This window comes from Talaromyces marneffei, chromosome 7 (genome assembly GCF_009556855.1).
Source record: "Talaromyces marneffei chromosome 7, complete sequence".
NCBI lineage: Eukaryota > Fungi > Ascomycota > Eurotiomycetes > Eurotiales > Trichocomaceae > Talaromyces > Talaromyces marneffei.
Window position 1 is genome coordinate 853,790 of NC_072354.1, and position 27,230 is coordinate 881,019.

Sequence of the window (27,230 nt, forward strand, 5' to 3'; positions counted from 1 at the left end):
AACTTCACAAAACACATCATCAATATGGCTCGTCAAAGTCGTGGTCGTGGTCCTGCCGCCCCTGCGCGCAGCGCTCCTTCCCGTCCTATCGCTGCTCCTGCCAGACCTGCTGCTCCTCAGCAACACCAGAGCCAGCCTCACTCTACCGCTGCTTATCCTCCTGCTGCCCAGCAGGCTCCTCCCATGCCTGTGCAGAGCCAGGGACCTGGTCTTTTCGGTCAGATGGCTTCTACCGCTGCGTAAGTCTCCCTTGAATCTGTTTGGAAAAGACTGTTGAATCCCAAACTGACATGTCTGATGTTTGTATAGTGGTGTCGCAGTCGGTTCATCCATCGGCCACGCCGTCGGCAGTTGGTTCACAGGCGGTTCCAGCGCCCCCGTTGAACAAGCAGCTCCCCCCGCCCAATCTCAGGCCATGGACAGTGGTCTCTATGCCACCAACACCTCTCAGTCCGCCTGGGAAAATCCAGCCTGCGCAACCGACGCACAAAACTTCCGCAAATGCATGGACGATAACAAGGGTGATTTGACCATTTGCGGATGGTATTTGGATCAGTTGAAGGCTTGCCAGGCTGCTGCTAAGCCTTACTAAATACCACCATCATTGTGGCTGTCTTCTTTTATTGTTATTGTGTGGATATTCATGGATTATGGCATAGCATGGTAATATATTATCGCTCAGACTTACAGTGTGTTTGTTTATGAGCAGATTTGAGTTGCTAGGTTTTAATTTCTTTCGATTTTTTTTGGGGGCATATATTGTATACTAGTCATATCCTGGCCTGATGATGGTCGGTTCATGCCTCTCCTGTTGATATGGAAAGCGAATAAAAAAAAAAGCAAAATCCTCCACTCAGATTCGCATCGTTTCTAGTAGAGGAATTGGAATCTCAATTTCGATTCATAAAAGCAAGTATGGGCTATTCAAGCGTAGTTCTTCAATCGTAGCGTCATTTGTCTTTCGAGTCGTCGCCTCGCCTCGGCTCAAAGTTCAACTAGTATATATATCAGCAGGAACTCACTAGGGAAAGAAGGGAGGATCTTACAGTATTGCCATTATAAAACTCATTCTGATCCCGCTCATTCCTTTGATCATGTATCGTTCGGATATTGATGCCCTGGCCACTTCTCGCCCTCGTAGTTGATGCCGTTGTCGGATCCGCAGGCTGTTGATTATTCGAACTCCATGTTGTGGCTGTTGTTTGCGTGGCAGTACCACCATACCCCAAAAAACTCCCAACCAGACCAGTTACGCCACCTACTACGCCAGAGACAAGGCCATAACCCGACGATACAACTCGACCTGGAAGACTATTCACAATCCCTGACGGAGCATAAGCCTCAATATACGACGGCACCGGAACCATGACAAGACTAGCCGTTGGTCCTAGCTCAAGCTCTTCTAGCGTCCGTTCCTCCTCTGCGACGGAGATGGTACGATTCGGAAGAGGAGTCAGGATGTGCTTGAGATTATACGGCTCGGCACCATCTGACCGTTGATTCTCAAGCCACGGACGGACGTCTTTCCGGATCGTTGCCGATGGTGGGAAACTATTGCGAACGGACCGTCCGTCAAAGAGACGTATCTGAAGGCGGTATTCTGTTGGCTGTTTGTTTGTCCTAGAGGTTCTCGAGGAAGAGGTTGCATTGGAAATGTTCTTCTCCTCGTCTGCACGCTGCCTTCGCGCTTCTTGGTCTTTTTTTATCTGGTTGCGGATGCGTTCTCGTTCTTCTTTTTGTTCCTTTTGCTCTCGTTGGATCTTAGATTGCAGTGCCCGACGCTCTTTTTCTTCTTGGAGGGCTTTCTTTTGTTCGGGGGTTTCGTAGGTTTCGGGTCGTTTTCCGGCACGTATGTTTTCTCTATCCGATGCTCCTGTCGTGGTATGAGTTGGTTGCGAAGTTGGGAATTGAGAAACGGGTGGTATTCGCATAGGCTCCTGTTGTGTTTGCGCTTGAGGCTGGGGAGTTGTGGGCGCGACAGGTGCCCGCGGCTGCACAGGCTCCCGAATAGTCTGTGGTGGTGCTTGTGACTCAGTGGTATGTGTAGTATCCGACGAAGCTACCAGTGGAGTAGTCTCAACAGCTGCAGTGTTCGCTGCAATCGCCGTCTTCAACCTCGTCTGAAATGCATCCTTGGCCGTCCCCGCGACAAGGTATTCCTGCAACATCCCATTCCTTATTACTATGACTGCGGGAAATGTCTGAATAGGGCATATCGAAGTAAGAAAACCCGCTTCTTGGGAACCGGCTATGAGACGCAGAGTGACCGAGCTGCTTGTGAGCAATTGACGTAGCTACCGTTTGGAATGATCAGCTATTGTTCAAGTTTGAGCTCAGCAATGCGATTACCTCGTCATTATCAAAATACTCATCTTCCCATGTTGTGCTCTCTTCTTGGTCATCTAGACAAATCAATCCCGCATCAGTAAGCAACTCAGTATAAGCTGATAACCTGGTAATGACATACCACGAATGAAACAAACGACGGGCTTTGCTTCGCGCATAGCAGTGGCAATGCCACTCTGTAAGTCGCCTTGATAGAACATTGTCATCACATATTCTGATTATCTGCAAATGTTAAGAGCTTGACTGTTAGGACGAAATGTAAAGGTGGTTGCATGTGATTGATCGATGATGGTGAGATGTGGAGCTAGCTAACTTATCAATCTGTCAAAACATCCGGGGTCGGCAGTTGGGATCGCCACCAGGGATTTTGCTTACAGGAATGGTTATTTTGCAAGAAGAGGCTCGACCAGCGAAGCTCTATACTAGATATCGGAACATTAGAAATTGACTTATTTACTTCTGAGTTGTAGCCCTGGTCGCAGGAAGCTTCAATTTCCAGATCACGCTATACCGCATACGGAACACCGTATCCTAAATTGTTATAACCAGCTTGAATATGGACATTTTGGAGGCATATTGATCTTGAGCTGGGATCATTTCAACTAATCATCTTACTCGATTACGACTGGAGCTGATTGAACTGTGAAAATGGTAGAACTATGACTCGATCACGTGGTTCGTTAAAGCGGTGACGGGCGGAACAACAGATCAATCGTCCGCATGTTGGAACATTTCTCTATTTGATTTGAGAACAATCATATCAAATTGACTGTTCATGCCACCAGGCGCTGTCGCGTAACTGGGACAAGCCGGAAAATGAGACCTCTACTCGCTAGCCTATCAAAGGCTACAAAATTCTCGAGCAGGTCTCTACAAAAAGGATTGCACATACAACAGCAACAAAATCTATCCATATTCGATTCCGTATGTCTACGATGTCGACAACAACTACAATTCCGTCAACGACAACAGCGAAACTTCAATACAGGCAGTAGACGACTACACCAACAACCCGCCGACGACCCCCAATGGGTCTCACCTATTGACCGGCCCTCGCAGATCGTGCGTGTAGGCCGTCGCCATGGACCCGGGTTGATTCTTTTGGGTACGCCCCTCCCACTCCTAGTCTATAAATCCCTAAGCCTCTCGCTAATAATAATTCAAAGCTCTCATCCCCATAACAGCCTTTGTCCTCGGAACCTGGCAAGTCCAAAGACTCGACTGGAAAACCAAACTGATCGCAAAATTCGAAGATCGACTCGTCAAGCCTCCTCTGCCTTTACCACCGCGCATCGATCCAGAGGTGATTCCCGAATTTGACTATCGACGAATTGTGGCTACCGGCGAGTACCGCCACGACCAAGAAATGTTGATAGGGCCGCGTATGTATGAAGGTGAAGAAGGGTACATCGTCATCACCCCTCTACAACGAACTACCGACGACGACAAAAATGGGAACGAGAATACAGTCTTGATTAATAGGGGGTGGATATCGAAGAAACTCAAGGATCAGAAAGTTCGACCTGAGGGTCTGCCGCAGGGTCAAGTCGTGGTTGAAGGGTTGATAAGGGATCCGGTCAAAAAAAATTATTTCACGCCGGATAACAGGCCGGATAAGGGGGAGTTTTACTTTCCGGATATTGAGCAGATGGCGGAGTTGACTGGGAGTCAGCCTATTTTGATTGAGGAGACCATGGGTATGTATCCTACCTACTCTTTCTTTGGAGGGGGGGTATGTGCTGACGATTTCTAGTGCCCGATTTGATTGAGACCTTGAATCGGACGGCAAATGGTGTGCCGATTGGTCGACCGGCGCAGGTGAATTTGAGGAATAATCATCTTCAGTATATATTTACATGGTAAGTGGTTCGTCTTGATTGAATTCATTGCAAAGCCTAATGAAGTGGTCTAGGTACGGCCTGTCCGTGTCAACGGCAATCATGCTTTGGATGGTGGTGCGCAAACGCCCGAATGAGGCATTGCGACGAGTTCGCCAAAGCAAGAACATGTAGACCATCTCAGCCTAGTGTATGATATGTTTGTATAATACATATGTTATCCAGTAGATATTCTGTGCATCTCAAGAGATTGCGGATAATCCGCTCCACGAGGCAGGCCTCGAGCTAAAGTTTGATGTTGCACAGTACGACGTGTCGCCATCCGCTTAGATCGTAATCCAAGGAGCGCAAACGAGACAGAATCTCGGGGGTCTGTTGTAGTACCAGACTGCTTGGCGTGTCGAATCTTAGGAGGCACATTCGAATGCCATCAATGATGAAATATTCTCATTCTCAGCTGCGGCAGGAGACTTAAGGCGGTAGGCCCAATCGAATATCCTGCAAAAGCTCCTTCGGCAAATGTTTCTGCGCCAACGAGAATACCGTATTCATTCTATTAACATGACGTTGTCTGCACATACCATGAGAATTAGAAATCCTTTCAGCAGCATAAGGGGGGATACATACCGGCGCATCAAAGCCACAACATCACTCTCGTCAATAGTCTTCCGACCCGCATGCCTGGAATACGTAGCAAGATCCTCACTAGCTTGCTCAAAGAACCATTCTGAAGCCTGCTCAATTGCAGCGAGAGTTTCCTTGTTGATTTTGGCTTTGCTACCTGCTCCCGTACGCGCGAAACGGGTTGCTATTCTTTTCACGACGCCTGTTGGTAGTAATGGGACCGGGATGCCGTGCCTGGAGAGCTTCTTTTGTTTCTGGGTTCTTTTTGAGGGTTCATCGCGGAGGCCGCCGCCGACAATACCAGCCCCAGGTTCGGCAGTGCCTGTCGTACCGGCTTCGGAGACTTGGTCTGGGATATTGACTTCGAATCCTGTGAAACCATCTGCCGCGTCATCGTCGGATGACGGGTATGGAATCTCGCCGTGATCAGTTTGAAGCATGAAATTATCTTCGTCGTTTGGTAGAGGATCATCGAGGTCTGCTGCGGGAGCAACAGGACTCGGAAAGTTGAAGTCCAAATTAAACCGGCCTAAATCCGCAGTTTCGCCACTATTTTATAAGTTTTTAGCAACACATGAGGAATAATGGATAGTCATGACTCACCCCGCGTCAAAAGCTGCTTCGTCCAATTGTGTCTGCTCAATATCCTCGTCATCGTCGTCCTGCACGAGAGCAGTAATATCTCCCGCGTCCGAAAACGCATCAAGCCGCGTAAGATCCCCAAAATTCTCACTCATTCTGACATCCCCAAAACTCATTCTTTCCAGCCGCTGTCGATCCTTGTCACTAATAGCTCTTCGCGGGTATTCCACAGAACGTTGTGTGATATCTTCCTCATCGAAATGCAAGGATAATCGTGGTGGAGGCATGTCGGGACTACCATCGCTGCTTGTTCCGCTATCAGCACGAAGTGGAAGTGAGAGACGCGGACGCTCTGGTAGTGGTTCCCGATCAAGGTAGACTGTTTCATCTTCTATCTCTGACGAGCTCTCCGGGGTCGGGCTGCGTTCTTCTTGGGGAGAAGATTGGATCGGTTTGGAGATCGGGGCGAGTGCTATCACATATAACATTTAGCAACAGTCTTCCTCCGAGAGGGTTTGACGGCGCTTACTTCTACCGAGATTGCGCAAGATATCAAAAGCAGTTTCTTGTTGCGGACCGCGCGTACTTCTTCTCCGATCTCGACCGGGTGTATTCGCAGTACGGCGCTGCATTGCGCGAAGCCCGAATGGTGTCAATGGTGCGGCGCGAGGAGTCCGCCGACTTGCTGAGCGGAGGGCAGAGGGTGTTAGAGTCGTATATCTCGGTGTTGTAGGTTGTACGTTTAAAGCTGTTGGTATCTGTATCGAGTTTTCAGTTAGTCGTATTATTCAACACATGCTCCAGTATCAGTCAAACTCACTATCTGAGTAGTCGAATCATCATTGTTTGTTGATGTCCGCTTTGGACGACCGCGGGGTCTTGGAGTCGACATGACAAACGATCAGCGTATGGCATGCGTTTTGCAAATCTCTTTCGTTCAATTAATTCTATCAACAGGAAATTTGCACTGTTCTCCGGACCTTTAAAAGCTCAACATTCATGTATAAGAACGTTCCAAGATCAATGCGCGTTGAAGGTCAAGTCGCGTGGAGCTGCCGCTGTTCGATTATGCGCTTACCCCAACCCGGCTAGTCTTAACCTAAGTTAACTAACTAGTTAACTAGTTAAATCGATAAGATAGGTGACTAAGCATGCATACGACAAAATAAAATTTCCAGAGCTTTCAACGACCAGAAAAAACGACCTCACATAGAACAGAATTGATATCTGTACACCACGTCCGGACCCTCCAAAAAGATGGCAGAGACAAACGCCCCCAAGCCCGCTTCTTCCGCAAAGGATCAAGAAAAGAAGCGAAAGCGAGAAGACAGCGACAATACAGCTCAGAATGGCAAAAAGCAGAAAGGGTGGAACAAGGATAAAAAGTTCAACAGGAACAACAAAGACAAGAAAAAAGACGACAAGAAACCCTCAAATAAAACTGCGCAACAGCCAGACAGAGAAGAAGCTGTCGACGAATCCATCAGCAAAATGAACGAACAAATCTTAGCGGATCATTTCATGCAAAAAGCCAAGGCACATAACAAGGATTTGACGGCTGTGGAATTGAGCGACATGTGTGTGCCGGCACATGCATTCAAAGATACGACGTCGTTCGAACAAGAGCGGAAACTAGCTCAATTGCCGGCCTACTTAAAAGCGTACAGTCCCGAGAAAGGCGCGAGGTTAGCAAATGCGCCGGAAGAGAAGGGAACTCCGCATACACTTGTTATATCATCAGCAGGACTTCGAGCGGCTGATTTAGTTCGGTGTGTTTCTCTTTTCTTCGCGGTTATACATTTCATGGGCTAACAAGATATATTACAGTGCGCTACGATCATTCCAAAACAAAGATGCCGCCGTCGCAAAATTATTCGCCAAACATATCAAAATAGAAGAAGCGAAACAGTTCCTGGAACGATCTCGAGTCAGCATTGGCGTTGGTACTCCTCAGCGTATAATTGATCTGTTAGAGTCGGGTATGTTTTTGCTCTTCAACCGTCGGATGAACCAGCTAACGCTTCATCAAGGCACCCTCAAAACCGAGAAACTCGAACGTATCGTCATTGACGGCTCGCACATCGACCAAAAGAAACGCGGAATTTTCGACATGAAGGAGGTGTATGCTCCATTGCTAAAGCTTTTGACGAGAGAGGAGTTCAAAGGGCGTTATGGGTCCAAGGATAAGGATTTGAAAATACTTGTATACTGAGCGATGATCTCCATACCTATCAACTAAATGACAATTGACCGTCGATCCGGAATAGAATCCTTACTCACCTAGGTAATCGAACAGAAGCAACCCTGGAACATGCTAGTGCAATAGAAGCCAGCTCAAAACAACCTCTGCAGCCCAAGTATACAAGAATGGCCCGTCGGTAGTTACACAAAACCCACATGACAGAGGCTCATGATCCGAGAACCAGGATCCAGCCTGTCGGGCACACGACACACCATTAAATCCGAGTTTTGGTCCCGAGAAAAAAAGTTGACGAGTCTAATTTCTGCCCTCTTAGCCTAGGCAGTACCGAACGGATGTAATTATTTCTGGGTGACAACATGGCTGCCAATCTGGGTCTGCTCTGTTGGCGGCCTTGTTGTCAATGTCAATTTGCAAGTTCTGTACTAACCATGTGGAGAGTAACAGTACTTTTGTACAATGTACCTAGGTCCGGTTAGGTAGAAACCGGGGGAAGACAGTGCGGGAAGAGGAGAGCCAAACCCAATGGCTACGTATCCTTGAGGCTTCATAGTTTGACCAATAGCATGCCCTCTGGCTGCACGGAGGCGCAATTCCACTCAGCTATACTAACTACTACGTGGTATGTAACTATGCCCGCAATTCCAGTCAATTGGAAACATGCGATTGGTGATAGAGACGATATCCGAAGACAAGCCATAAATCAAGTGTGAGAAACTAATCATGCATGGAGACGGAGTTCATACTGGATGTAACCTAGCAGGATCGAATTTTGGGGATGCCAAGATGAAGTTGCTTTTTTTCTGTTGGTTCGTTTGTTTTGACGATATTCCTTTTATGGAACCCAAGAACTTCATTCTGTGCTCGTCGCTAACTGTTACATATAGATTCAATACCGATGGTGGAAGACGGCTCGGTTGAGGAAGCTAGAATAGTCAACTTCTTCGGTCGATCTTCACGGGAGCGCCGTATTGGATACGCGTAATATTACAGGAGTTTCCGAGGGAGGCTTCCCAAAAAGGACTATCCATCTGAACATAGCTTAGTTTGTCAGGATGTATGCAGTACTATTGGGCAGTATACCCCACAGTGGAGCGGCATGGCCCTTTCTCTCGGGACGGACTACTAGCGATACGGCGCCTTTACATACCCAATTGTCCGTACCTGGAAGCTTACTGAATCCACTGTCATCTATAGTCTTGTACGACATTTTTACGCTTTGCACCACTGAATGCGCTCTTCTCTGTATAGCGTTAGCTGCAGTTCCGACTGCTTGGTTCGTTGTCCAAAAATATTTTTATAATACTTCACACGATATCGTCGTGCACTAGGAGAAAGGCATTGTTGATACGGATGGTCCGTCCCCGCAGCTCCATGCACAACCCCCCCCCCCCCATCGACGCTCACCTACTCCTAACCTGACGGTTACACTCTTGCGAGAGGATTCTGGACAGGAGAATATAGTCCTTGCTTCCAATTATACACAGTTATATACATGAACATATATTCTCACGAACCGTCATCTCACATTGTTTAAATCCCAGCAGCATCGGACAATGGCGGACGTATACGGAGAAGAAACCAATGGCCGGACAGCCAACGGAGACGACGATTTACAAATAGATGTACGCTTCAATTACACAGGGAAAAAAAATAACACATATACTGACGTTAACTACACAGAGCGATAACAGCGACATAGTCGACACATCCTCCACATTCGACGACCGCACGACAATCGTCTCCTCCATAAAAAATTACAAGTACGAGAACGGCCGACGATACCACTCCTTCCGCGACGGCGAATATCTGCTCCCAAATGACGAGCGGGAACAAGAACGTCTCGATTTGTTACATCATACTTTCCGACTCTTATTGAATGGGGAGTTGTATAGAGCACCCCTGAGTAATCCCGTGAGAGTATTAGATTTTGGCACAGGCACTGGTGTATGGGCGATTGATTTTGCGGAGGAAAACCCTAGGACGGAAGTGCTAGGAACAGACCTGAGTCCAATTCAACCCTCGTGGTTTCCGTCAAACTGTCGGTTTGAAGTTGATGATGTCGAGAGTGAATGGTTGTACGGATATCAATCCTTTGACTACATCCACTGCCGGGGCATGACGGGCTCAATCCGCGATTGGCAGAAACTCTTCGCCCAGGCCGTGGACAACCTGCAGCCGGGTGGATGGATGGAGGTACAGGAATATGAAATCGAGATTTCGTCGGATGATGGCTCGCATCTCAAAGCCGAGAATTTTGTGTTGTGGAAGGATAAATTGAATGAGGCGAGTCAGATGTTTGGGAAGCCGTTTAGTGATTATTCGTTGCATAAGCAGAGGATGGAGGAAGCTGGTTTTATTGATATTAGTGAAGACACATTCAAAGTTTGTCCCTTCCCTTCTCGCCACTATGCTTTGAGTCATTTTGTAGCTAACTGACATGGACAGGTCCCAATCGGCCCCTGGCCCAAGGACAAACGCATGAAAGAAGTGGGCAAAGTCCAACAGTACCAAATGTTCGAAGCCGTCGAACCTTATTCTCTGGCTGTCTTCATACGAGTCCTGAAATGGAGCAACGAAGATACACGCGAATTGATCGAGAAAGTGAAAGCCGAAATCTGTGATCCGCAATACCATATTTATTCACTGTTTACTTTTGTGTATGGACGAAAACCGGAGGATTGATTCTTGTTATTTTCTTGCAATTTGCATATATATTACATACATCGAGACTGGGAGGCCCTTTTCTACTGCGTTGTTGGACAAAGTTCGTGCACATTCTTGACCTTTTTGTACGCAGGGTTTATACATATATGGATGAACGAGATGTCGGTTGTTTGCTGTTATTGGGTGGCAGCGTGAAATGTACATAAAGCTTTATCGAGAGCAAAAGAAATGAAACTGATACTCATCTACTTGTATACCGGCATCCACACCGCCTCAACCCCGGAGATAATTCCATGATTCCAATTGGCCATAGATCACCACTCGATCCACCGACCCAACGGCAGAAAAAAAAATAATAAATCAAAATACTGATTGATACAGTTCTTATCGACTCCTCCTCACCATTGACCATTCCATCTCCCAATTGAAAGCCCCTCCAACCGAATTTCTGGATTAGGGACTGGATAAACGAACATTAAACAAAAAGAAGTCACCACCTCAAGAAAAAAAAAATGGGCGACAAACGCAAGCGCGAAGAAGCCACCGGCGCCGACCAACAGAAACCCAAACGGGCAAAGAACAAGGCCAAATACCTACAGAAGGGCAACAAGGGGCGCAAGCGTGCCGCAACGCAGTTGATGAATGGCGCGAATGCGATTCCGGTGCAGGAGCGGCTCCGCGATGTCCCCGAGGATGCTGAGGATGCTACGCCAGCAGCAGAGGCTGCGGAGAGCAAGCCCACCGGCGACGACTTTTTTGTTATTGATGCGACGCCAATGAACCCCGCCGAAGTCGCCGAAAAGAAAAAATCCAAGGGCCAGATCAAACGTGAACGACAAGCGGAGAAGGAAACCCGAACGGGAGAAAAGAGAAAGGAAATTAAGGAGGGAAGTGACAAGAAGAAGGAGAAAAAACAAAAAAAGGAGATGAAGCAGCAGGACGAGGGTAGAAAGAAGAAAGAGAAGAAGGAACGAGAGGAGGAGAGTGATTCGGATTCGAGTTCTGATTCCAGCAGTTCTGGATCGGAGAGCGAGGTTGAAGTTAAGAAGCCCACACCCAAGGCCGCCGACAAAAAATCCGAGAAAAAGGAGAAACCCGCTGCCAAAGAAGCCAAACAAGAAGACCAAGCAACCAACAAAAACCGCTTCATCGTCTTTGTCGGTACGTACTCTCTTCCCCTCACCCCTCACCCATCCCACAAGTCAGCTAATGATAATAATAATAAAAAAAGGAAACCTCCCCTACACCGCCACCACAGAATCTGTAACAGCACACTTCTCCAAAATCTCCCCCATCTCCGTGCGCGTCGCAACCGACAAGAAGGACAACAACAAAAAATGCCGCGGTTTTGGCTTCGTCGAATTCGAGGCCTTTGATAGAATGCAGACCTGCCTCAAGCTGTATCATCATTCGTCGTTTGATGATGGCAAAAGTCCTGCTAGGAAGATTAACGTTGAACTCACGTGCGTTCCCCATAACCCCCTTTCCTTAACCCTTACCAGGATATGTGTATAGGAGTAGAGCTGACGGTTGAGATGTACAGGGCCGGCGGAGGCGGAAAATCAGCTACGCGTCGCACAAAGTTGCAAGAGAAGAATCAGAAACTAGCCGAAGAAAGAGCCAAGAATGCGCAGGACGAGAAGAAGAAAAAAGGCGAAAAGGACCCGAAGCAGGAACATTACTCGGGAATTCATCCTAGTCGGTTGAATCAGATGCAATAAAAAAACCCTCTCTCTCTCTCAAAAGGTTTGATAGGGTTTGTTTACGGGGGTGAGGTTTCTTTTGTATTGTTTGCATTTCAGGTGTTTTTGTTTCTTCTTGTTTGATGTATACGAGCAAAGCGATGCTGGTTGATGAATAACAAAAGCCAATTCCTTTCTAATGGACATCTGGAAGCTTGGAGTAGAGTACATTCGATTCATGGACAACAACTTCGAGTACAGAAGAGTAGTTTCTATGTGTCCAATTTAGGACAGATGATACACTTATGAGCAAACAGAAATCGACTTCAAGACAAAACGAACGCCACACACAGTACAATGAATTACAAACAATCAGAGCAGAGCAGATGGATCATTCAAATTGGCAGAATAAAACCGGTATATGTATTCACAGTTGTCAAATCAAAAATATGTCAAAATGGTAAGACGTAAACAAAAACGATGGGGATATAAATTAGCATATACGCAGTAGGATAGGACAAGAATCAAGCAAGTATGATCGGGGAGGGAAAAAAAGGAAAAAGATTACAGAATAGTGCATCGTTTTGCCTTGTTCTTGGGTTGAGGGCGAGGATTGAGGACGGCCCTGCACGTCGTTAGCTCGCCTCGTCAGGACACGTAGATTTGAGGGAGATGGTACATACCGAATAGCTTCATCAAACACGCTCTTCAAATTCCTCTGGGTCAAGGCCGAACACTCCAGATACTTATGCGCCCTAATCTCCTTTGCAACTGCAAGCGCCTGCTCATACGACACCGGCTCCATCTTTTTGGCTCGCAGCGCCTCAGCGGTAGCTCTATCTTCTCTCAAATCAAGCTTTGTGCCGACAAGAATGATGGGCACGCCGGGTGCATGGTGCTCGATTTCGGGAAACCACTTGGCTTTTACGTTGTCAAAGGATGGTGGAGAGACGATAGAGAAGCAGATCAAGAAGACGTCGGTTTGAGGGTAGGATAAGGGGCGGAGACGGTCATAATCCTCTTGACCAGCTGTATCCCAGAGTCCGAGGCTGATGGGCCTGCCGTCGACCATGACACTAGCGGAGTAGTTGTCGAATCTGGTCGTCTATTAGTATGATATGACCCGAATAGGGGCTGAAGGACTAACACGGTGGGAATGTATTCGCCGGGAAAGGCATTGGTGGTGTATGATATCAGGAGACATGTCTGGCGCTCGTCAATATTCTGTTTTGTGGCAGATGAGTCTTATCACACGAACCTTGCCGACAGCACCATCACCGGTCACCACACACTGTTCCAATTAGCCACTATCCCATAGATGCTAGGTTGTATGACCAGACTATACCTTCAACGATTGAGTCGCAGGCCCAGACGCCATTATGCTTATGATTCGGAGTATTCAAGCCCTTATCTGGACGCGTAATCGTTGAGCCGAGTTGAGTTTGATCGGCAAGGATGAAAGGGGGGAGGGGTATCTGGATAGAAGGTCAGTCCATGCACTCTTTTTTGTCATAAAAAAGACGCCATCCGAATAATGGAAGGCAACCATATAAATGCTCAGACTAATGTCTCACCTCGACAGCAGCAGCTTTTGACCGACAAACAACAGACAGGCGGGGAAATCAGGGACCCGGTGTAGAGTGAATTGGTTTCGATAGGGAGGAATGAATGAATTGCGGTAGAATGGAATGAGAATTAGAGAATAGAAATTAAACGAGACCGACAATCCGGCAGAGAGTCAGAGGATGCAATGCAGTATTGGAATGACTGTGAAAATGCAATGGAGATAACAATGAGCGGTCGAGTGCAGAGGTTAGGTGAGTGAGTTGAGCTAGCAAGGAAGGTAAGGCAGGGAAGCTAAGTTCGGAGTGGATTAGTGTAACTTGAGGCGGGGAGACCCTGCCTCTCTCTTTTACACACGGTGTAACTACTCCTACAACGCACCCAGTTCGTCTACGCTGGGGAATATATGCATGTGCAAACTTCAAAGTGTACAATCAGATCTCAGATTGGACGCATGCTGCAATCAGCACCAAATTCACCACAGTCTTGACGACGACCTTCACCTCCAACCGGACACCCCAACACAACCAACCACAACATCCAGCGAGTCAGACCCTGATTAGATTAGTTTACGTTTACTGCTGATAATCAATCAACTGCCTCAGATCCGTCACCCCTGAGAGGGTTCGTCTGATCATGCATCTCCCGTATCAACGGCATACACCAGAGTATTCGCAGCACTACAGAGTAGCAGTCCCGCACTCGCCCTTTAAAGGCAGGACAGTAGACCGAGGTGGAGTTATTTATGATTTCCAAGAATAGCTTCGTCAGCTTGTAACGAATTGTGGCTACCATTGGAGGCTTTGGAGCACACGGTCCGGCCTGTCACAGTGCAGGAGGCGCAGAAAGCGTGGTGAGTGGATGACTGGCGGTGCTGGGTTATGCACGAGGAGAGACTAGGTTAGTCTCTTATCTACGGAGCAGTTACCGGTGCCTAACTTAAGACGTAAGTTACTGAACTCGCTGGTTAGTTCGTTAGTTCTGTGAAAATTCACATTCCACTGAGTACATACGTAGTCAACGAGTTAACTTGGCAAAGAGATGCGTTAATTAAGTTACCAGACTACTTCCATCTTGATTGCACTGCAGTAGTGGAACCGGCGAGTATTTGTTACAGATACCTCGAGGATGGTTTGATATAACGTATCATGTTCTTGCTCATGTCAGATCCATGGCCCCATGCATGCATGCTGCATGTGAGCCATCTCTCCGATTTTGTATCAGTCTCGTCTGAAACTATACTGATACATCTCAATACTCAATACATACTGCCTAACTATCACATTCTCGATCTTCTAGCTTATGACAAATCACTTCTTAACTCCTAGTTACTACGAATATAGACTGTGTAATTATCCATCATATATACAATCTGAAACATAAATATCGGGTATCTCTAATGCAGAAGAAAAAAACTTAATCACAGAATGGGCGGCGCAATAATAGAATCAGGCACACCGTCGAAAACCCAGTTCAAGGAATCGAAGAAATCCGAAAAGCTGGCTTCGTTCATAAAGGCGTTGTCCTCGAAACTGGCTGGCAGCATCCACGATGCATTGTTCAGGGCATGGTCGGGTTGCGGGCCGGTGGCCCCGGTTGTGGTTTGGGGTTGGGTTATGGTTCCTACGATCGTTAGTATACACACGGACGGTCCGCGAAAAGGGAAGAAATACCTTGTGAGTCGTCAGGGGCTTTTTGTTGCTTGAATCGTCGTCGCCAGCGCCACACTGTATCGTACACATGGCTCATACTCATTCGGCTTCGGATCCCGAGATGGAGCGCATCGTCGCCCGAACTGCCTGCATTCCACATTTGGGATATGACATTCGCCAAGCGAACGGGTCGGTCGTTGTCAACTACGCTGATTCGGCGGATTGATGAAATGGCGCCGTTGAACAGGAATTTGCCATGATCAATGTCGATTTGTCGCGCGAATGAGCTTTTGAGAAGTTTCATCAGCGCGAATGCGGCCGAGACAATCATTTGGAGGATGTAGTTGGTGGCGTGGATGAGTAAATTTCCAGGAGATGTCTCGAGCTCGAGTACGCGCCCGAGGAAGGATGTTGTTGCGAGGAAGAGGTTGGTTAAATCCTCACTTCTGGCATTTTGGCTCAGAAATACGAAATATCGAAGATGCAGATTTGCCGCCCGCAAGTGTATCAAGTTGATTTCTGTCGAATATTAGTCTATTGCAATTCGGAAAGAAGGAGTAGACTTACGTGAAAGATTGTCACCAAAATCCAGTTCCATCTCTTTCAATTCGTTCTCCAAAATCCCCACAAGAAGCAGTTTGTCCATGCTCAAGAATTCCGACGGCTCCGGTCGTCCATTGTATAGACTTCTCGTGACTCGGTCGCAAAATTTTTCAATTCGCAGTCTCACTTTGAGTTCTTCGGGTAGCCGGTAATCGGCTGCTTTGAGAGAAGCTGGTTCCAAAGCCCAGTCGTAGATGGTGCTCGGCGGTTGACCATACCCAGTAGCGACGCTAAAAAAAATTAGTAAACTAAATCGGCGGCTTAGGAAATGGAGGCTCACTTCTGTGCAACAAGATTGCAAAGAACCCACGTCTGCAGACGATCCTTCAATTCCTCTCCGCGAACCTCCATTCGAAACGTGGTAAACTCTTCTGGCTGCACAGGACGATGCAGACCCAGCTGCATAGCCAGATTCATCATCAAGCCACTCAACATAAAAGTCTGATCACTTTTCTGACTTGTAGTCGGCAGAGGCCATGTACACAACAGACAGAGTGCCTTGACGACATGATAATTCTGCGGGACATTGCTGATATTCGCCCATAGCAGCCTACTAAACGGAGCCGACAACGAAACCAGTAATCCAGACTCATATGGACAACGCCGGCTAGACACACAAATGACTGTCCATGCCAGAACATCGGAGCAGCTGCGGCATTCTTCGGGGTCTTTTGTTGGGTCCAGCAGAGGAAGGAATGGGTGATAGAATTTAAAATATCTACAATTATAAGCGCCAATCTCTTACTGTCTGAGTAAGTACTTACTGGTCAAAAAGCCGATCAACACGCTGCTTCGACAGCGAAATGTCCTCGAGGACCCATGCATTGGGGCTATGAGAAATAGGGCTCTCCGTCGGTACCAATGATCGTCTCAACGGCGATGGGTGATGATCGACCGAGGCAGATAAAGATTGTGCTCGTGACGACGTAGGTGGAGAATGAGCATCGTAATAGACTTCTCCAGAAGAATGATTCATCTCGTGGTTGTCACCATCAACTAGACCTTCGGCACGCTCGCCAGTGGCGAGCCTTCGACGAAGGTCGGCAATCTCTCTTTCCATTTCCGCATTGCGACTACAACCATTAGTGATAAAGCATAATACAACTGGGTTCAAGCTTACCGTCTTTTGGAAATACGTTTAAAAGACTGTTCTACCTTGCAGTCAATGTTCAACCTCTTGCATCGTGAGCAAGGCGAGCGGGCTGATGTCGATGCCGGAGCCTGGACAATATCACATCGAAGCTAATGCATGTCAGTTGATATTTATGATATGTATGGTGTGTACACAGTACACAGTATACAAGAGTACGTACCTTCTGCTGTTTGCACTCGTTACAGGCCCTCCGATTCCCCCCTCGTCGTTTTTTCATTGGCTGAGAGCTGTCCCCCTGAGCAACGCCAGGCCCAGGGATAGGCCCAGGACCAGAACCACCAGATAAGATAGATCCTAATACCGGGCCGTTGGATCTGGCGGCGGTGGTTCGCAGGGCAGAGGCATCGGGACCTGGCGGAGAAACCATCGGCAACGGCCCAGTGACACCGACGACACCCCCGAGTGTGCGTCGAAAATCTGGGTTCAGTATGGACGGGCCGCCATAACTGGTCATTTTGAGTCTCTTTCGTACGCTGGTTTCCCTTAATAAAGAAACGAATCGGCTGTTACCTGAGACAAAGAGGTCGCGAACTCCGGCAATCGGCAGAAAACTTTGCGACGAAGCCGGCGGTTTGGTGCTGAGTCAGCACGACGTGATTGGCCGAGCCGCAATTAAGCATTATTTGCATCGCCAGCGTCATCGAGCCAGGCACAATACATTCATTGTTGTGAGGAGTTACTTGCATAGTAGTCACTCCTTTATGATAGTGTCTATGCCTACAGAGCATTGGTCTATTCTCATGCTGTCTGCGGTCTACACAGTCCTGCCCAATGTTACATACTACGTGTACCATGTCGAACGGGCAAAGTAGAAGAGCTGATTGGGTACCTTCCCCCGGCACAAGGCCACAAGCGCGGGTGTGGCTGTGGCGGAGGAAGGTACGATGGTGGAGCTTCTGATTGAACGACGTCAGCAGCCACATCTTTCTTTTAGGCTCTGGTTTCGACACCTGGAGAATCCAGTATTCTTCTTTTTCTCTGTTCACCACGGCTAGGCATGCAACAAATCTTCTAAGTACGTACTGGACAACATGGCCGAATCTCTCTCTCCCTCGGCTTCATTTTCAGCGCGCCCCTTGTCGCAGGACGGCGCCATTGCTTCAGCTTCTTCTAACTCGGGCTTGGCCGACCTCAACCCCCCCAGCGACTCCGCCCCCAATGACCAGACAAAAGAGCGTATTGAGACTATTCTGCAGTCAGAGGTGCGCAGAAATAACCTCCTTGGTTCCGAGCAGATGAGCTAATCGGCATATAGATCGGTGTGACTACACTTCTCGCTCGTTTAAAACAAAGCATTGCTTCGGCACGGGTTCGTACGCCGATCCTCCTTTTTACCAACATCGGCTAACTTGCATTCATACAGGACTTTTCTACTTTCCTCAAAAAGCGGTCTGTACTCGAAGATGAGCACGCTCAAGGCTTGAAAAAGCTCGCCCGCCAAACACAAGAAGCAGCGCATAAACCCGATACGCGCCAAGGAACATACAGTCGCGCCCAAGATGAAATCACCAGAATCCACGAACAAATGGCCGACCATGGCCTACAGTTCGCCGTCTCGCTGTACCAAATGTCCGTCGACCTTTCCGAGCTCTCTGAGAATATCGAGAAAAGCCGCAAGCAGTGGAAGGCAAGCGGGCTCGCCGCAGAAAAGAAAGTAACCGATGCGGAAGCTCTTGTGGAAAAGGCCAAGGCAAAATACGATTCTCTGGCCGAACAGTATGATCGTGTCAAGACCGGTGACAAGCAGGGAGGAAAGTTTGGTCTGAAAGGGCACAAGTCGGCCATTCAGCAGGAAGAGGAGCTCAGTCGCAAGGTGCAAAATGCGGATGCCGATTATCAGGCCAAGGTTCAGGCTGCGCAGTCGGCGCGCAAGGAGTTGTTAGCGTCGCATCGTCCTCAAACTATTCATCAGCTGCGACAGCTGATTTTTGAGTGCGATTCGGGGCTTACCCTTCAACTTCAGAAATATGGTATGTCCAAGCAGTACATTCTATAAGACGAATTACTAATGAAACCTGATAGCTGCATTCAACGAGAGGAATCTGCTCGGAAAAGGCCTTTGCGTCAGTCCGTTAAAGAATGCGCCATCGGATGGACCGAAGAGTTTGCGCGAGATTGTACACGAGGTCGATAGCACCAAAGACTTTAACCAGCACATCTTGACTCATGAAGGTAGCTCTGGCGCGGTCAAGGCTCCCGAAGTTCAGTACCATCGTCATCCTGTAAGTTCACCCACCCAGGTTAATAGAATCAAACTGACTTGCAAGACTCTTGGGGGGCCTTTACCTGGTATTTCACCCGCACCTACATCCCAGCCAGGCAGCTTCAACACTCGGCAAAACGCTCAGACTTCGTTAGCTGTGCCTTCCCAGCAACCTTTGGCATCGCCGTCTTCACAGCCAGTTACGTCTCCTACAACAGATCTCCCCGCGCAACTATCACCTTTGACCATCATGAATCCGGATACCACTGACTCGGCTTCTCAATATCAAGCTTATCCTGGTTCTGCACGCTCGAATCAGCCGCTGTCGCCAGCTTCTGCTCCTGCTCCTTTCCCGTCTAGTCCGGCCAAGCCGTTCCACCAGACTTCTTCCAACGCTCCGATGATGCAGCCACCGAATGGCTTTTCGAATAATCTTCCTCCTGTCAGACCTGTTTTCGGGTTGAGTCTTGAAGATTTGTTCCGCAGAGATGGGACAGCAGTCCCAGTGATTGTTTATCAATGTATCCAGGCAGTGGAGATGTTTGGCCTTGATATGGAGGGTATTTACCGACAATCGGGAAGTGCCAACCATATCAACCATATGAAGGCAGCTTTTGACAACGGTAGGTCATATATTCGTGGAGATATGGTCTCAACTAACGTGTCCGCAGACTCTTCCAAGGTCGACTTTACCAACCCGGAAAGCTTCTTCCACGATGTAAATAGTGTCGCTGGTCTGCTGAAGCAATTTTTCCGAGAACTCCCGGATCCTTTGTTCACGCGACAATTCTATAATGACTTTATTAATGCTGCTCGTGAGTGACTCTGCATTTGTCGTCGAGTAAGCCACTAATTTCTCGAACAGGAATTGAGAATGATGGCCAACGACGCGATTCCTTGCATGCTATTATCAATGGCCTTCCTGATCCTAACTATGCCACTTTACGTGCTTTGGTTTTGGTAAGTCTACCGTTCCTAAATGTCTAATACATGGGTGCTAATTGTTGTATAGCATTTGAATAGAGTCCAGGAACATGCAAGCAATAACCGTATGACGGCTGGCAACATTGCCATTTGCTTTGGACCGACTCTCATGGGCGCTTCAGGAGCCAGTCTCATCGACTCTGGCTGGCAGAACCGTGTCATTGAAACTGTTCTATTGAACACTTTCCAGATTTTTGACGACGACTGATTGATACAATGATCATTTAACTCGCTCTCTGAGTTGAGTTTCCCCAGCATATTTACATAAGTTGATGGTGGTAATTCTGTGATTTATGTGTTATATGCCATTTTCCTTCCATTCTGCATGTGAATATTTCCCATTACCTTTTGGCTATTCCCTTGAATCGCTTTGGATTTATTGAGTTTCTTTCATCTGCGATGAAAAATCGAAAAAACCTATGTTGTCTACTTGGTTTTACCATCATCATCATGTTGTATTATTCATTTGACTTGCTTAATTCTATCAGGTCAGATTTTAGTCAACTGTTACGACCATACGAGCCGCCGCCAAGCTTCATGCCCTGGAGGGTCGAATCTCGGCTTTACAGGCCCCGGACTACCGGTACCGTAAGGGGCAAAAAAGGTTAATTTTAGCTAGAAGAACCTGCACGTACCTAGGTGGGATAGTTGGATTTTTCTTTTCTTCTCTTACCTACTCCGTAACTTAACTAGTTATAGTTATGCTTTAACATCCTCATTACAGTTGCAGATACATAAGTAATCATGAGGATATCAACCCACTGGCCCGCAATCTACTTTATAGTCTTATTTCTTGCCAGACCAGTCTACATGGGCCGCCTATCACAAATGAAAAAGACCATGGGGTCCATCCCGGTTCCTGTGGCTGATAATCCAGTGCGCCCGCGTCCCCCTTCCAAGCCTTGTCTAGACATTTCTTAGATCAAATCTTTCTAACTTGTAATTGAAGTGGGCAGCAATGTTTATAGACCCACTAATGGTCGAGTTTCGAGCAAACATGACCGAGGTCCCAAAATACAGTCTTGATTCTCGACCGGACTGGGTACCGGAGGGATGGGATATGGGGAAGGTTATGGAGATGACGATTGAGGAGTGGGGGAACTTGACTGAGAGGGTATTTTCCCTGCCCTGTTGAAGTAGTTGCGATAAGCTGACTCATTTTTTTTCCTCCTCCCCAAGCAACAAGATGTCTTGCGTGCTGGACTTGAGGCACACTGCGGCACGGAGTTAAAGAATGAGGTTATTGGTGATATGTCGGCGAGAGCTGAGCCAGAGGCTCGTATGTTCTCCTTTCTGGCTCATCCTACTAAGGGTACTTCATGCTGATGAATGCTAGCCACCGAACCACCAACCAGCGCACCAAGTTTCCTCTCGGTCCTGCACCGCTACGCGCGCACAGGAGACTGGGGCTTTGTGTTTTACCGCACCACATACACCCAAAATGACGAGACATGGTCCGTCGTCAAAGACAAACTCAACTCCGTGATTGAATCCACATTTGACTACTACAGTAATATAGAAGGCATAGACGAAGCCAGACAGCGCTGGAAGCTACTCTGGGTTGAAGACCCTGAAATTTTTAATGGCATGGCTGTGGAGGGATTAGCGGAGCATTATCGAGGGACGATGGAGAAGTTGCCATCTAATTATCAGCATTCTGTGCTCTTTGCAGTTGATGAAGCGTCCGCACGCTCGATTCTCTTGGCAGATACGAATCCAGAGAAGATGCACAAACGTCCTAGATTAGGGGACGTAATTCCCTTCGTTATCGCGATGGACGACAACTTGGGTCTTGACGAGCCACGTGACGACGCTACTGCCCCAGAAGCAGGGGAAGAATATTCGCAAGCCGACGTTTTTGATGATGATGATGACCTAGAGAATTGGCATGGCCCCTTCAGGGCACACCCCGCTTCGATAATAGATGGGATATGGACTATCGTCGCCTCTCAGTCGATGCAGATGTATGAATTTGCGTATGCGGCTCACGGGAATGATGATGTATGGTGGGATTCATATGGCGGTGCCTGGACCCTTGATGATCAGGGACGGTACGCAGAGCGCCTGTTCGAGAATGCGGCTCAGTTAAGAGTTGAGTATAGAGAGAAGAAGAGAGCGACAGTTCCTAAGGGGGCTGATCAGGCTGAAGAATTGCGATAGGGTTAGGGTTCGTAATCGGATCCGGATACAAAGATACCCGTAGACTAAGCCTTGATTGGGCAATATATGGAGAAACTTATCGTGCTTCGTCAACTTACAGTGCCTTTCCAGTAGTGTTGGCACCCTTGAATTTTTACCCAAATCCTTGTATTACCGCCTACCTAATTAGGCTAGACTAGAATTTACCGAACCTCCAAAAAACCCTAATACTTTGTATACCAGCCATCTGCGTTCTGTACGGCCTGTACTCTATGAGGCTTGGCGTATAACTGTCGCAGTGATACCTCCTCCACGAGATGATCCATCCGAGGTTAATGGAACTAAGCTTGTACGCATATTATATCGAAATGCGGCCCAAAACATCTTTTTAATGCTTTTCCCAGTACGAATCTCACGTACGTCATGCTCAACTAGTTGCTCACTAGGATCATTCCAAGTCCAAATCAATTGACCTCCTTTGCCTCGTTCAACTGTAGATTCGTCACTCCATACTACACGTTGCCAATCTGTAGGTGTAAAATGAGCATACCTCTGTGCCCATTAAAGCCTTTTTTCTGCATTCTGAGGAAGGATTTCAGGGCGGTCTCGTAGTAGCCATTTCCTCATATGGAGATTGTGGAATACTCGGCGGATAGTAGTCTTTGAACATCGCATATCCACAGATTCTTGAAGCTCATAATATTTAATATGAGGATTCTCTTTTGTAAGTTGAATAAGATTCTCTTTTTGCTCGGATGATAGTTTGCTAGGCTGCCCGGAGCGAGGTAATGAGCGTTGATTCACCCGTTCTTGCTCCTTCTTGATTGTATTGCGAATAGTTGATATAGGGATCTCTGGGTGCACTTTATGAATTCGTTTATAGCCCCAGCGCGCGCTTGTATGAAGCTCACATATCCGAGCTCTCATACAAGGGTCCAGTTCTCTGCGCGCTGTACGACGTCGAGGAGCCATGATATTGGTGAAAAATATAAAGATATAGGACTCTCATAATAATTTCTATGGCTTGGGATGGGACGCGATTTCAACGCGCTAATTTTGCCGGCAATAAATGGGGGCGGTAAGAGGGGGATGTCAACACTACTGCACCCCCACTGTAGCTCTCTTTTTCTCCGGCTTTAAGTTTCAACAGCCTACAGGACGCTACATTTATAATTTGGAGCTTCTCGGCCTGGGGTAGCTCGTATTCATTCGTTACTGCCGACTGTCGCGATGGAGACTGATTACAATTCTTCTTGACTTGGAGTTGCCTGGGCTTCGTTATATATCCTTAAATTCTTTTTTTACCCCTCCAACCTTGGAACCTGGAATTGAATTGACTTTTTCACATGAAGTTGAAAACCCCCCAACTCTTCTCACCAACCCACGCAATATGGGGATGGGGTCTGAAATGGCGATCCAGCAACTGGTTCACTGTGTTTACGGTTACCTTTGCCGTTTTTACTGATGTGTGTTTTCTTTTCTTTTTCTTCCTTCGCTGTGGAGTGTTACACAAATTCGGGCATACTAATGACGGTATAGATCTTTTTGTATGGTGTCATTGTACCCGTTATCCCGTTTGCGTTGGAGTATAGGGCTAATGTTAGCGTTGATCGAGGTGAGTCCTTCCCTTCCATCTGGCAGGGCTTGATGCTGATTTGATACATAGTTCAATATTGGGTCTCGGTCCTGCTGGCTGTGGACGGCGCGGGATTGTTGGTCTTCTCTCGTACGTCTCCTCTCTCCACATTTGGAACATTTTTGAAAAGCTGACCGCGACAGCAATATGCGGCTGGTTCTCCGACACAATCTCCATGCGTCGCCTTCCCTTACTACTGGGTCTATCGGCCCTCCTAGGCGCAACAGTCATGCTCAACGTCGCCACCAGCGTCACCGTTTTCATCATCGGCCGCTTGTTGCAGGGCATCAGTGCGGCAATCGTCTGGGTCGTGGGCCTTGCGCTGCTCGCTGACACGGTACCTCGGGAACTATTAGGCCAGTATATGGGCTATGTAAGTCTGGGGATGACCTCGGGATTCATGCTGGGCCCGTTGTTGGGTGGAGTGTTGTATGAGAGGACGGGATACAATGGCGTTTGGGCACTGTGTTATGCGTTTATTGGGTTAGATTTTGCGTTACGGATTGTGCTCGTCGAGAAGAAAGACCTTCCTGTATCAACAGTTCCAGAGAATGGGGAGCCTAAGTGTTCTGATGGTCCGACACCTGAGATGAAAGAACCCTCGCTCGAGAACACCACTCTTCCCGCTGAAGAACCAACATCAGGATCGCCTCCAGCAAAAACAATTACCCAAAAACTCCCCCCCATCTTCACCCTCCTCGCATCCCGCCGCCTCCTCGCCGCTCTATTCGCCAGTGTCGTCCAAGCCGCTTTAGTCGCCTCTTTCGACTCCATTCTCCCGTTGTTTGTCGACGAAACTTTCTCCTGGGGCTCCTTACAGTCTGGCATCTTGTACCTAACCATCGTCATCCCCACCCTGGTGTCTCCCGTGGTCGGGTACTTAGGCGACAAATACGGCGGTAGATGGTTCGCCACAGCCGGTTATCTACTTGCATGCCCCATGTTCGTCCTCTTACGGCTCGTATCACACAACTCCATCCGTCAAAAAGTTTTATTGGTCGTCTTGCTAGTCTTCATCGGCTTCGCGATGACGCTGAGTTTCCCGGTCATCATGGCCGAAATCACACATATAGTCGTCGCAAAGGAGAAATCCCGCCCGAAAGGATCATTCGGAAAGGGAGGGGCATATGCGCAGGCTTATGGATTATTTAATATGGGGTTTGCTCTGGGCACGCTTGTGGGACCCACTTGGGCTGGGTTGATTAAGCAGAATTATGGATGGGGGACGGCGACGTGGACGCTGGGGTTGTTGAGTGGTGTGACAACTGTGCCGTGTTTGATTTGGGTTGATGGGAGTATAAGGAAGAGAAGATTAAGAGAACGAGCTTCATAATCTAAGTGGTTGACAGACACTTACCTAGGTATCATGTCAACTGGTGTATATATATATTAGGTACCTACGTATTCGCTGCTCAATAGACTCTCTTCTCATCGATACATATGCTACAAGTGTAGGAGAGTAATGTGATTGTACACTGATTGTAATATACATATATAAAAACTAATAAGCACATTATGAGAAGGGAACATTCCTAGACACCCCCAGCCCGAGAGGAGAGGACAGGTTACGACCTCCCAGACATCATATCCTGCATAGCCTGTATCCTATCCTTCAACGACAACCCCATCTCAAAGAACGGACTATTCAACTCCTCAAACGTCGTGGGCTTGGTAAACCCCCAAATCTCCCATTCCTTTTCGTGGCCAGCAATCTTCACTTTTTGTATAACGACGTACTCCGTACAGTCCTGAATTTTGGGATCGGTAAACAAACCCTTTGCAACGGCGTCTTTGTCTTCTTTTGCTACTTTGATGAAGGATTGTTGGGATTTGATGCGAAGGACGATCTGTCGGATTGAGCTGTCTGGGAGATCGGGGATGACGGTTGCGCGGTCAGACAGAACGCGGATACCAGTGAAAAAAGTGGACGGGTCGCGGATGTATCTTTCGATGCTCCAGGCGAAGCTTTCCTTAGGGTTTCGTTTGCGGATGCGTTTGATGAGGTCGCTGCCTAGACCGGGAGAGCATCTTGCTCGGAGAACTCGTTCGTTGCCTCTGACATGTATATTAGTCGACTGGTTTTGACGTAGGGTATAGTGTAGACCTACCGAGCGAACTCTGTGTACATCAGATTATGAAGCGCCTTCCCAATCCCCCTACGCTCCCTTAATAGGAGCGGTAAACGGGGATTGGATTGCCATTTATGAAAATAAATCGTTCTACAACCGTCAGCCATAAACCCGCAACCCAGAAGTATACGATGCGTAGGGATTGCTCACGAAAAAGCACTCGTAATCCACGTCTTTATCCACACCCACTCCATCTTCAACCGATCTTTCGGCCGTGTGAAAAAATTAGGCATATCCTTTCCTTCTGGCTTTATAAAAGTACCCGGCAAAACACCAAAGTCTGTAGGTATATTCTCAGGATCGATATCTCGAATTCTGGATCGAAAGCTCTTTTCCGGCGGCATTTTGGGCATGACCATTTCGGCGGACATCATTCCGCCTTTGGCCGCCGTGGATTTGGATTGGGAGAATGGTCGACATTGTGATTGTCCGTTGGAGAAGAGCGTTGAAGATCCGTAAACGGGGATTGCGCGAGGGACATGGCGAGGGAGGACGTTTGCCCTGAAACCGAGTGAGTGTGCCATTTTGATGTGAGCTCAATCGCTACAATCTCCCGCAGAGACCGTCACGATGTCATATGAGCATTCGTTCAATGCTGGCCAGGAACAAAAATGTTGTTCCTGTTTTTGCGGACTTTGTTCCTCTCCGGGCAGAATACGCACACGTGACATACCGCCCTGTGTATTTACCAATCATCAGCTGCGAATATCCTCAAATGTTCTGAAACGAGTTTATACTTTAGATTTAATTGTTATACTGATATTATACTCACTGATTGATAGGCAAGGAATAGTCTTTTGGTGCTTGATCACTATCAAGCCTAAAAGATCTGATGGTAGGTTCAATTGACGACATTCGTCTGTAGAAAGACATGCCGCGGTCCTGTAAACCATTCACATTCAATCAATGACTCCGGTTAAGTTGGATCTTCCTCAATTGTAGAAACGATAACATCCTGAACATTTCGGCGCAATTACCTACTCTTTCCACTTCCTAGAAAGAATATCCACCTGAAATTTCTCCTCATAAACTATTCCTTATCTGCCCGCATTCCAGAAACTAGGTAAATCGCCTCTCCTTTAATCGTGTGTTTACACACTCACAACTACACAGGTATAACCCACACCTGTACAACGTATACCTCTGCGCCGATCCGAGTGCACAACACCCCTCTTTCTTTATAGTGACCTACGATTACCGCCACAATCTACGGCAGCGTATGCCGTAGA

General features: G+C 47.7%; 14 protein-coding genes across 14 annotated transcripts; 8 read left to right on the plus strand and 6 right to left on the minus strand.

The window, feature by feature from the left end:
- Positions 1 to 24: 24 nt before the first annotated feature.
- Positions 25 to 592, plus strand: EYB26_008967 (uncharacterized protein; the record flags this gene model as incomplete). The annotated part of the gene is made up of 2 exons (XM_054268218.1): positions 25 to 239; positions 310 to 592. The coding sequence occupies 2 exons, from the start codon at positions 25 to 27 to the stop codon at positions 590 to 592; spliced, it is 498 nt and encodes a 165-aa protein (XP_054124193.1).
- Positions 593 to 950: 358 nt separating this feature from the next.
- EYB26_008968 (uncharacterized protein) lies at positions 951 to 2,546 on the minus strand (the record flags this gene model as incomplete). The annotated part of the gene is made up of 4 exons (XM_054268219.1): positions 951 to 995; positions 1,047 to 2,294; positions 2,350 to 2,402; positions 2,468 to 2,546. The coding sequence occupies 4 exons, from the start codon at positions 2,544 to 2,546 to the stop codon at positions 951 to 953; spliced, it is 1,425 nt and encodes a 474-aa protein (XP_054124194.1).
- Positions 2,547 to 3,162: 616 nt separating this feature from the next.
- Positions 3,163 to 4,358, plus strand: EYB26_008969 (uncharacterized protein; the record flags this gene model as incomplete). Its single annotated transcript, XM_054268220.1, has 4 exons — positions 3,163 to 3,451; positions 3,513 to 4,043; positions 4,100 to 4,205; positions 4,259 to 4,358. The coding sequence occupies 4 exons, from the start codon at positions 3,163 to 3,165 to the stop codon at positions 4,356 to 4,358; spliced, it is 1,026 nt and encodes a 341-aa protein (XP_054124195.1).
- A 297-nt stretch (positions 4,359 to 4,655) lies between these two features.
- Positions 4,656 to 6,282, minus strand: EYB26_008970 (uncharacterized protein; the record flags this gene model as incomplete). Its single annotated transcript, XM_054268221.1, has 5 exons — positions 4,656 to 4,755; positions 4,812 to 5,357; positions 5,412 to 5,862; positions 5,920 to 6,148; positions 6,211 to 6,282. The coding sequence occupies 5 exons, from the start codon at positions 6,280 to 6,282 to the stop codon at positions 4,656 to 4,658; spliced, it is 1,398 nt and encodes a 465-aa protein (XP_054124196.1).
- Positions 6,283 to 6,647: 365 nt separating this feature from the next.
- EYB26_008971 (uncharacterized protein) lies at positions 6,648 to 7,602 on the plus strand (the record flags this gene model as incomplete). Its single annotated transcript, XM_054268222.1, has 3 exons — positions 6,648 to 7,159; positions 7,218 to 7,369; positions 7,421 to 7,602. The coding sequence occupies 3 exons, from the start codon at positions 6,648 to 6,650 to the stop codon at positions 7,600 to 7,602; spliced, it is 846 nt and encodes a 281-aa protein (XP_054124197.1).
- A 1,544-nt stretch (positions 7,603 to 9,146) lies between these two features.
- Positions 9,147 to 10,275, plus strand: EYB26_008972 (uncharacterized protein; the record flags this gene model as incomplete). Its single annotated transcript, XM_054268223.1, has 3 exons — positions 9,147 to 9,215; positions 9,274 to 9,975; positions 10,039 to 10,275. The coding sequence occupies 3 exons, from the start codon at positions 9,147 to 9,149 to the stop codon at positions 10,273 to 10,275; spliced, it is 1,008 nt and encodes a 335-aa protein (XP_054124198.1).
- Positions 10,276 to 10,769: 494 nt separating this feature from the next.
- EYB26_008973 (uncharacterized protein) lies at positions 10,770 to 11,978 on the plus strand (the record flags this gene model as incomplete). Its single annotated transcript, XM_054268224.1, has 3 exons — positions 10,770 to 11,418; positions 11,489 to 11,720; positions 11,801 to 11,978. The coding sequence occupies 3 exons, from the start codon at positions 10,770 to 10,772 to the stop codon at positions 11,976 to 11,978; spliced, it is 1,059 nt and encodes a 352-aa protein (XP_054124199.1).
- A 525-nt stretch (positions 11,979 to 12,503) lies between these two features.
- EYB26_008974 (uncharacterized protein) lies at positions 12,504 to 13,317 on the minus strand (the record flags this gene model as incomplete). Its single annotated transcript, XM_054268225.1, has 5 exons — positions 12,504 to 12,564; positions 12,623 to 13,036; positions 13,087 to 13,145; positions 13,198 to 13,230; positions 13,285 to 13,317. 5 exons carry the CDS (start codon positions 13,315 to 13,317, stop codon positions 12,504 to 12,506), a joined length of 600 nt encoding a protein of 199 aa, XP_054124200.1.
- A 1,605-nt stretch (positions 13,318 to 14,922) lies between these two features.
- EYB26_008975 (uncharacterized protein) lies at positions 14,923 to 17,364 on the minus strand (the record flags this gene model as incomplete). Its single annotated transcript, XM_054268226.1, has 7 exons — positions 14,923 to 15,125; positions 15,176 to 15,673; positions 15,722 to 15,987; positions 16,038 to 16,475; positions 16,522 to 16,830; positions 16,878 to 16,999; positions 17,071 to 17,364. The coding sequence occupies 7 exons, from the start codon at positions 17,362 to 17,364 to the stop codon at positions 14,923 to 14,925; spliced, it is 2,130 nt and encodes a 709-aa protein (XP_054124201.1).
- Positions 17,365 to 17,941: 577 nt separating this feature from the next.
- Positions 17,942 to 20,305, plus strand: EYB26_008976 (uncharacterized protein; the record flags this gene model as incomplete). Its single annotated transcript, XM_054268227.1, has 8 exons — positions 17,942 to 18,112; positions 18,166 to 18,219; positions 18,274 to 18,880; positions 18,933 to 19,132; positions 19,178 to 19,736; positions 19,785 to 19,928; positions 19,979 to 20,073; positions 20,126 to 20,305. The coding sequence occupies 8 exons, from the start codon at positions 17,942 to 17,944 to the stop codon at positions 20,303 to 20,305; spliced, it is 2,010 nt and encodes a 669-aa protein (XP_054124202.1).
- A 620-nt stretch (positions 20,306 to 20,925) lies between these two features.
- On the plus strand, positions 20,926 to 22,257 carry EYB26_008977 (uncharacterized protein; the record flags this gene model as incomplete). The annotated part of the gene is made up of 4 exons (XM_054268228.1): positions 20,926 to 20,973; positions 21,047 to 21,211; positions 21,277 to 21,376; positions 21,434 to 22,257. The coding sequence occupies 4 exons, from the start codon at positions 20,926 to 20,928 to the stop codon at positions 22,255 to 22,257; spliced, it is 1,137 nt and encodes a 378-aa protein (XP_054124203.1).
- A 249-nt stretch (positions 22,258 to 22,506) lies between these two features.
- EYB26_008978 (uncharacterized protein) lies at positions 22,507 to 22,817 on the minus strand (the record flags this gene model as incomplete). Its single annotated transcript, XM_054268229.1, has 2 exons — positions 22,507 to 22,727; positions 22,787 to 22,817. 2 exons carry the CDS (start codon positions 22,815 to 22,817, stop codon positions 22,507 to 22,509), a joined length of 252 nt encoding a protein of 83 aa, XP_054124204.1.
- A 765-nt stretch (positions 22,818 to 23,582) lies between these two features.
- On the plus strand, positions 23,583 to 25,205 carry EYB26_008979 (uncharacterized protein; the record flags this gene model as incomplete). The annotated part of the gene is made up of 4 exons (XM_054268230.1): positions 23,583 to 23,702; positions 23,776 to 23,851; positions 23,903 to 23,962; positions 24,016 to 25,205. The coding sequence occupies 4 exons, from the start codon at positions 23,583 to 23,585 to the stop codon at positions 25,203 to 25,205; spliced, it is 1,446 nt and encodes a 481-aa protein (XP_054124205.1).
- Positions 25,206 to 25,437: 232 nt separating this feature from the next.
- Positions 25,438 to 26,525, minus strand: EYB26_008980 (uncharacterized protein; the record flags this gene model as incomplete). The annotated part of the gene is made up of 3 exons (XM_054268231.1): positions 25,438 to 25,927; positions 25,981 to 26,091; positions 26,152 to 26,525. 3 exons carry the CDS (start codon positions 26,523 to 26,525, stop codon positions 25,438 to 25,440), a joined length of 975 nt encoding a protein of 324 aa, XP_054124206.1.
- Between the last annotated feature and the right edge of the window lie 705 nt (positions 26,526 to 27,230).